General features: G+C 36.8%; 1 protein-coding gene across 5 annotated transcripts in view; it reads right to left on the bottom strand.

Annotated features, from left to right (window-relative positions):
• Window positions 1-9,496, bottom strand: part of ZNF236 (zinc finger protein 236) — an 82,791-nt gene that overhangs the window by 65,468 nt on the left and 7,827 nt on the right. For all 5 annotated transcript variants that reach the window (XM_026841692.1, XM_026841693.1, XM_026841691.1 and 2 more), the window contains exons 4-5: window positions 8,290-8,468; window positions 5,065-5,189 (exon numbers count right to left, since the gene is read on the bottom strand). In XM_026841692.1, coding sequence (XP_026697493.1) covers window positions 5,065-5,189; window positions 8,290-8,468 — 304 coding nt within the window. The remainder of the gene's footprint in view (window positions 1-5,064; window positions 5,190-8,289; window positions 8,469-9,496) is intronic.

The raw sequence follows: 9,496 nt of genomic DNA on the forward strand, positions 1-9,496 counted from the left end.
ATACACTGATGACATTATCATATGGGGCAACACAACAGAAGTTTTTGAGATTATAAATGGGACCCGGAGCAGCAAGCCTTTGAACAAAATAAACAGGAGATCTTTGATGCAGTAGCCCTTCAGCCAGTCTGAACAGGACAATATGTAAAAAAATATGCTCCACACTGCAGTCAGGGAGAATGGCCCTACTTGAAGTCTCTGGCAGAAAGCACCAGGGGAGACCCAAGTCTGATCCTCAGGGTTTTGGAGTTGGGGATACAGAGGAATCAAGGACTGCTACATTCCAACTGAAAAGGAGATCTTGGCAGCATATGAAGGGGTTCAATCTGCTTCGGAAGTGGTTGGTACTGAAGCACAGCTCCTCCTGGCACCCTGACTGCAGATGCTGGGATGGATGATCAAAGGGAAGGTCTTCTTTACACATCATGCAACTGATGCTGCATGGAGTAAGTGGGTCTCACTGATCACACAGTGAGCTTGAATAGGAAACCCCAGTCACCCAGGAATCTTGGAAGTGATCATGGACTGGCCAGAAGACAAAGATTTTGGAATATCACCAGAGCAGAGAAGGAGGTGACATGGGATGAAGAGGTCCCACGGTGTAGTAAACTGCCAGATAATGAAAACAATATGTCTCGTTCACTGATGGGTCCTGTTGCACTGTAGGAAAGCATCAGAGGTGGAAGGCTGCTGTATGGAGTCCTACATGACAAGTCACAGAAACCACTGAAGAAGGTGAATCCAGCCAATTTGCAGAAATAAAAGCCATCCAGCGGGCTTTAGACATCGCTGACTGATGAAAATGGCCAGTGCTCTGTCTCTATACTGACCCATGGACAGGGACAAATGCCCTGTGGGGGTGGCTGCAGCAATGGAAGCAGAGCAACTGGCAGCACAGAGGCAAATCCATCTGGGCTGCCCCACTGTGCCAAGATACTACTGCTCAGCTAGAGATGGTTATAAGAGTACATCACATCAATGACCATGTACCTGAGAGCTGGGCCACTGAAGAACATCAAAACAACCAACCAGCAGGTGGATCAGGCTGCTAAGATTGAAGTGACTCAGGTGGATCTCAACTGACACCATAAGGGTGAATTATTTATAGCTTAGTAGGCCCATGACACCTCAGGCCTTCAGGGACGGGGTGCAACATATAGATGGGTTTGTGATCGAGGGTGGACTTGACCATGGACACTACTGCACAGGTTGTCCATGAATGCAAAACCTGTGCTGAAATCAAGCAAGCCAAGCAGCTAAAGCCTCTTTGGTCTGGAGGACAATGGCTGAAATATAAATATGGGGAGGCCTGGCAGCTTGACTATATCACACTCCCACAAACCCACCAAGGCAAGCGCCATGTGCTTACAATGGTGGAAGCAACCACTAGATGGGTGGAGACATACCCAGTGCCCCATGCCACTGCCCAGGACTTGAAAGACAAGTCTTATGGTGACATGGAACCCTAGAAAGAACTGAGATAACAGGACTCATTTCTGAAACAACCTCATAACACCTTGGCCAAAGGGCACGGCACTGAGCTGGTATATCACATCCCCCATCATGCACCAGCCTCTGGGAAAACTGAATGATACAATGGACTGCTAAAAACTACACTGAGAGCAACGGGGGTGGGACCTCCAAACACTGGGATACACATTCAGCAAAAGCCACCTGGTTAGTAAACACTAGAGGATCTACCAATTGAGCTGGCCCTGCCCAATCAAAACTTCCCATGCACTGTAGAAGGCGATAAAGTTCCCACAGTGCACATGAATATGCTGGGGAGACAGTCTGGGTTATTCCTGCCTCAGTCAAAGGCAAACCCATGCACAGGACTGCTGTTGCTCAAGGATCTGGGTGCACTTTGTGGGTGATGCAGGAGGATGGGGAAGTTCAATATGTACCTCAAGGGCATTTGATTTTGAATGAAAACAGCCAGTGAATTAAACTGTATGATGTTAATTGCAAAATAGCCCTGCCACTGTATGTCATCACCACTGCAGTTGCTGTGTGACGTATCTATGGTACTACAGTGAGAATCACCCAAATCGATGAAGGATGGACTTTGATGAAATCAAGCAAAGTTCAGCGGTGATGGAATTTGAACTGACTTCAGCAGCTGATGCCCAGCAACTTCTGCAAGATCAACATTTCCAACCCACATATCGTGGGCATGGGCCACACCAAATACCCCACCCACGAGCTCCAGATGCAGCGTGCACCAATCCAACATCACACACCATCTCTCCTGCCCTGAAAGACTGGTATGACAGATGGAGCCCCAAAGTCAGGAATTAGATAAACTCAACAGACACATTAGCAGAAGGACCCATAGACTAAGGGAGTGGTATCTGTGTATATACAAATCTATATCTATCAATGACAGGGAAAGTGGTGGCGATTCACTGTGAAGTCTAGGATCTGGGCATGATGTAGACAATGCAGAATAAGGGGTGGATAATGTCCTGGATTCGGCTGGGATGGAGTTAATTTTCATGGGAGGCTGGGAGGGGACACAGCCAGGATAGCTAACTAGAACTAGCCAAGGGGATATTCCATAACATATGACATCATGGTCAGTATATAAATGGGGGGCAGGAGAGAGGTGGGCAAGGAGGGATTACTGTTCTGAAATGGGCTGAGCACTGAATTCCAGGTGGTGAGCAATTGCATTGTGCATCACTTGCTTTACACGTTTTATTATTTCTTCTCTCCTTGTGTTGTCCTATTAAACTGTCCTTATCTCAACCCATTAGTTTTTACCTTTTTCTTCCAATTCTTCTCCCTATCCCACCAGGGCAGGGAGCAGTGAGCAAGTGGCCACATGGTGCTTAGTTGCCAGCTGGGCCTAAACCATGACAGCATGCTATACATTATGTCTACTACACCAGTAAGTATAGAATACACTAAATATTATGCACACTAAAGCAGTTTGAATTAATATTTGTGTATTACTTCTAAATATATAGCTGTAATTACATCTAGTTTAAAATTATTAATTCTTAATTAAATTCACATTGTTTGAAAAAAAAACCATTTTCTGAAATAGATTACAAGCACATAACTCAGTATCAACTGAAGGAATGTACATTTTCTGTTCTGCTGCTTATGGCTTCTGAAGATATTTTAAGATCTGTGGGTTTTAACTGTATATTTTTTCATATAGATTAAAATACAGAATACTGATTCAGGTCTTCTTGAAATACAGTGACAAAATTCATACTGGGCTTTCATAGGTAAAGGCCTAGCTTCCATTAATAGCTGTCAGTAGACACACAGAAGTATTGCTTCAGGTTAAATTTCCCTATTTAAGTGAATGACATTATAAAAACTAAATCTTAATTCTAGTGTGGAAATGTGGAATTTCTGTATTTCTTAAGTATAACTTAATAAAATACAGATTTGGGAGTGGGAATGGGAGGTTCATTACCTAGTTATTAATATGGGAATTGCAATTCCCAAGTCTTTTTTTATTTCCCCAAATGGTGTAAGTGCTTGAAATTAATAGCTATGAACAAAAAAATGTATTGCAATTAAGACACTAACAAATGCTGTACACGTAGCACAGACACGCTCTTTTAACAATTAAAGACTTAAGTATTCTAAATTCTTTAGTGTTCTTCTTTCCTACTTATTTTACAGTCCCTCAAGCAACTGGATGCCAGATAGATTGTCTGCAGATCTGAAGTAATAACATGCTTTACAAATTAAATGAGTATTCGCTAGCTACTTGGAACTTAAAATGACCTACTGTCATGTGCAGACTGGGATTACATTTTTTGTCTCTCTTTTCCCAATAGACAAATGTCTTCAAAAGAATTATAAATGCTCTTGAACTTTCTGAAGCTTTATAAAAGCGTACTCTACCAACTATAATCTTGTTTCTTTAATTCTGACTAGAATAAACTGAAATAACTTATCGAATAGATACAAAATTCTAAAATAAAAAATTATTTTTGTATATTACTTTGAGGCAACTTTTAAAGAAGGTACAAGGGTGACCTCTTGTGTTACTATTTTACAATTAAATTATAAAACAAGATTCTTAAGAAAGAGTCATGCAGCGGGATTTTTACTTCTCCCTTGGCAAACAAAGTAATTCTTGTACGTGGCAACTTGTCATGTCACCATCTGAACAGCCTGCTAATACAAACAACATTGCACACTAATAATTTACTACTTTAATTAGGTAAAAACTAGACAAAGCAATTTATTCACAAGATGGATATATACTGAACATCACCGAAGCCCTTTCAATGAAAGTTTTGTTTAAAGACAAACTTACACTATATTATGCTATATTTGTCTGGTTACGCTTACAGTTCTGTGTACACTTCAAAAACTTTTGTATTATTTTATTCTTAGCATTTTTTCAGTTATTTCAGTTGCCTAAGAATTAAACAAATACATATGTTTATTACAGTTACAGTAATTTTGCAAAAACCATCTGCTACTCATTCTGCAAAACTGAACAGTCACTCACTATACCTCAAGTATCAAAATTACAATCTGGGTTTATCACCTCCCAAGTTCATTTTGGACATCATGAAAAATGGCAGTTACAGTAAGTACAGAAGATCTATGGCAGTAACTTTAAAAATAACAATCTAAAAACAAAAGCAAGGCCACTATGTTCATAGTATTATTCATTCTCATGTGTTTCAACCCTTTTTAGATTGTAAATTTAAGAATCTGTTCTCTATAGTATGTAAGATCTTATTTAGAGTACCTGACTTGCCCTTATCTAGGTATTTCAATTTTAGGGTCCATTGAAACTTTAAGTACCAAAACTGATATTCTGTAACAAATGAAACCTGTAAAGTAGTTAAAATTTCCAGATGATTATCATTAGAAATAATTAACAAGATTTTCAGAAGCATATCAATTTCCTAAGTGAAGAAATTACATAAAGGATGTTTTAAACCAACAGGTAACAGCATCTAATGAGCCAGGTGTATTAACACTATTTCAAGTCCCAACCAGAAGAAAAATATTTATCATTTCACAGATTAACTTTTGTAAAACAAATGCAAACTAAAATAATTAATTCCACAGTCTTACCTGTGTGTATCCTAACATGTCGTGTTAACTGACTCGGCTTCTGGAACGTCTTTCCACAGTGAGGACAGGAATAGGTAAACCCACTTCTGTCAATATTTCTGTTATAAGATCTGGTATTTGATACCCTGTCATTTAAAAAAATAATAATTTAAATAAAATCCTCTTAATCCTAATATTAAGCATTATTTTGAAGAAGCTGATTTTACCCCATTTTTCACATAGAGTGTAAATTTGATGACAATGTATAGTATGACCTGTGACAGTTAAACTCACTCTTTAATGATACTCAAAGAATAATGTAAACGGAACACTTTTCTAAGAGCCTATAAACACCAAGAATTTTAGCTATTTCTTAGAGGTTCTCTAAAGACATTTTCACTGTAGATTCTGCTAGAAGTACACAGTGACTTCACAACTACTATTTTGGAGAGAATTTTTACCTCTCTGCAACTTTATCTTTTTCCTGAACACAGCAAGGCTTTCGTTAACTAGAATAGAAAGATCTCATGAACTAGGGCACAAATGCATTTGCTGAGGTCTAACAAAAACAGGTTAAGAATTTAACAACCCAAATATTCACCACTGCTCCTCAAATACAAATCACAATCTCCACAGAGATACAGTAACAGATGATATAAACTCCCATAATTAATTTCTCTACAAATAAAACTAATTAGCTCAAAAGACTGCTGAAAAACAGCAACATGGAAAAAACAACTGATTTTATACTGGAAAAAAGAAAAAACAAACCTAGGAGATATTAAAAGACCATTACAACAACTCAGATAATAAAAAGGTGAAACCACAAGGCAACAGGGTATCTACAGCACTTCACATTTCCCATAGTGCCTGAGTATTTACCCCTATACAGTAATCCAGCTTGTCAATACTGCTTAAAACTAACTGAAATTACACAAATTTAAATACCTGGTGTTTTTCTGAACAACTGAGAAATAAGAATTAGCTAATGTGAAACAGATGTGCAAAATACACCACCACCTTGAAACACAGCCTGGTATAACAATATAAAAACTAGCACTGTTAAGTAACAGTCCACGCATAACATAGGAAATCATTAAACTTCTGCTCAAATGAGGCATCTTTCTACTCTAAAACAACATAGAGAGTCAATGTACATTTAAAGGAAAGCACATTTTCCCTCACAGTTACTTCAAATATTACATGCGGTTTTAAAATCTTTTTATACTCTTGCAGAGAGAGCACAGAGTTTGGGTAATATATTTTATTTATACATATTAATTATATCTACCAAAATTTACTACAGTATTCACAGTAAAATCAACTGAAGATTGAAGAGTAGGAGACAGAACAGCACAGATGTTAGAACCAATTCATCTCTCGGGACAGATCTATCAGCCTGACTGTCAGAATATGCTCTCTGATGAGCAACATCTGTTTCAACTACAGCTGTGGTATTTTAATAAATGAAATAATACCCAATTTGGAGACAATTGTGGGGACAGACCTTTAAGCTCAGGTCACCTTCTAAAATAGTTAATAATTTTGATTTATAATGACCATTTTTGTTTTAGCAAAAGGTAGATATCAAATTTAAATTATCACTTCATAACAGATCTCCATTCAAATGTTTCAAAGACAAAATAAACACCTTTTTTGGAAGGAAAAGTACTTTATGAGAAAAACTTAATAGAACAAGGCTTTTCATAATTTTAAATCGTAAAAATTTTTTGAAGCTTATTTTACAATGAAAAGCAGAGATCAAATAATAAGTTTTAACTAATGCATGTCTTAAACTATTTGACTATAAAAAGTTCAAAGTCATATATTAAGTTTTCATAATTCATCTGAACAATATGAGAGGATTCTGCCAAATAATAAATTTTTTTTAAAAATCAGAATGTTCACATTTTTCCTTTCAAAATAATTTTTACTGAAACACAGACAGTGGAGCGGGATCGCTTACGCAATTCATTAATCTGGGTCACATACTTCAATTGGTATTGCTGGTGAAAGGACAGTAAAGCACCATTATGCACAGTAGTTTCTTGAATACTAATGCAACATGTTTCTAATCTGAACTGATAAATAAGGTGTATCTCAGATAAGGAAGCTCTGAATCCAGAAATAATTCATGTTTATGAAAATAAACAAATTATCACGGAGCATTTATGTCTCGTTTATATCTGAACGTATCATGTAAATACTCTCTCAGAATCCCAGCATCCCAGCCATTATATTAGATTCACTCACCCATTCTTTATTTATTCATCCTAACTTACACAGATGTCCACAACAAGAACATCTTTTGTGTGTAATATTACATAACGCAATAGAAACCTAAAAAACTTTACCTCAATTTTCAGTTTGCAACTGGAAATCTACAACAATTTAAAAAAAAAAAAACCCAACACCAACTTCTGAAACACAACTATTAATCTCTCAACCTGCATCATCTGCTAATAAAAGTAATCAGAAATACATGATGTTTCTCATTTTTAAATACATTTTTTTCCCCATCTGTTTTTTACAGAGTAAACAGCGATCACCTGTCAAAAACCTTAGGCTTTCTTAACATACAAACTAAACCCACAGAAGCAAGTTTTTCCTTCTTCTAACTTAAAAGTAATTTTCACCTTCCTAAAAGTAAAGTAAAATAAAGAGCTGAAAGAAAGGGCAGAACAAGTTTTAACCAAAAGAACAGTATTTAGTAGGCATGTTTTTTCCCTTCATTTTTTGTTTTTTTTTCTGATTTACAAGAAACTCATAGCAGGCTGTGGTGAGGACTACTTGCAAAAGATGATTAAACTGCAAGGAACAACTTCTTTCTTTGCAGAAAGTAAGTATTAGGATTTTTGCAATTACAGTAACTGGTATGTAAAATTAATATAGATTTGCTTCAAAGTACTGCCATTAGCCTTTAAAATCACACATAAACACACTTCAAAGATCACTCTGTATCAGAAAAACTTAACCTGTGCTTACAAATAGCTAGCAGATGGAACTATGCTTAGTATGACTGCCTGAATATAAAAGCAGAAAAAAGAGAAAAAGGCCTCCAAAAATAACCACCTACTTCAGGGAGGTTTTAAAAAACAAATGCCATTTCGTAATAGCATACCAAAGAAAAGAAACAATCTGCATAGATCATGGCACTTCACTGACTGGAAACGCTACTCTTGCTTTCCCCAGCTATCACCATAAAAGTAACATCTGCTCATTTTGTTACAATCCTGTGATTGTCACCTTATTTTATAGTGAGTTTTCATATGCTCCTTTAGCTGTGAGGAGGTTTCAAATTCCTTTTTGCAAGACTTGCAGCTGTGGATCCTACTGCCTGCCAATTCTTGACGATGTTCTTCCATGTGTATGGACAGCTGACTCTGTAAAGTAAATTCATCTCCACACTCCGAACAGATAAGATTCTGAAAGAGATAATGAGGACTGATTTTTCAAAAGATTCTCAAACAGCTGTACACGTGCATCAGCTCTGCTCAAGTAGATGAATGTATCCTTCTACGGACATCAGCAGCTGGAAATAAGCAGCAATAAATGTATAAAAGCAAAAAAAAGTTCATGAGCCCCATAATATAAATCATGAACAACAATCACTGCAAGCTTATGGTAATATTTACATTTTAAGAAACTCCACTGAAACCGAATTCTGAAAAAGTTCCTATGGTAGCAGAAACTAGCAGTTCAGTACAATCACCATCACTCCCTATTTCCTTGGTATGCTAGTTCAAGATACAGAGACTTACCTCAGTGCCATTACACTATGGTCTACCTAAAGATTCGTAAAAAATGCTAGCTTCTAACCAAAAACATCTTAACTATAGATTCAGGGATTTTACACTTCTACTGGTTAAAATGATACAGATTGTCACTTACTTTCTAACAGTAATCCCACCAGTTACTATTGACTTTTCTTAAACTATCTTCACGGAAAAGATGACAGAAATAAATAGGGACACATAATGTTTTTGACAGATATCACTCCAACCCATTAATTTTACAGCAGTGTTAAACATACCACTTGCCATTTTTATTGGTATTCCACGTCATTTAGAATGGAAATTATACTCATGAAGTTTAATGCAAAAGCACTGCCATTTCTCTGAAAGAGGAAGAATCAAAGTAAAGTATCATTTAAATGAAAACTAAGAGTTCTGCATTTATTTGACTTCCTTTCGCTTTTCAAAACCATTAATTACTCAGTGTATCTTTATTTTACAAAATCTAAGCAGAGAGTTAAGATTAAAAGGCTAAAAATGTTCACCCATCTCTTTGGCAATACATCTGTTACATGTTCCTTACTGGTGTGCATAAGAAACGTCAGTTTTTGTTCCAGTTCATTTTTCAGTAATTGTGATTATCACTGCAAAGGAAATGTTTTTTACCCCCCCCCCTTTTTTTTTTTCCTCCTTCAATCATCAACAAAAAGGGGGGTGGG

This window comes from Athene cunicularia, assembly GCF_003259725.1.
Source record: "Athene cunicularia isolate RWA chromosome 2 unlocalized genomic scaffold, athCun1 chr2_part1, whole genome shotgun sequence".
Lineage (NCBI taxonomy): Eukaryota > Metazoa > Chordata > Aves > Strigiformes > Strigidae > Athene > Athene cunicularia.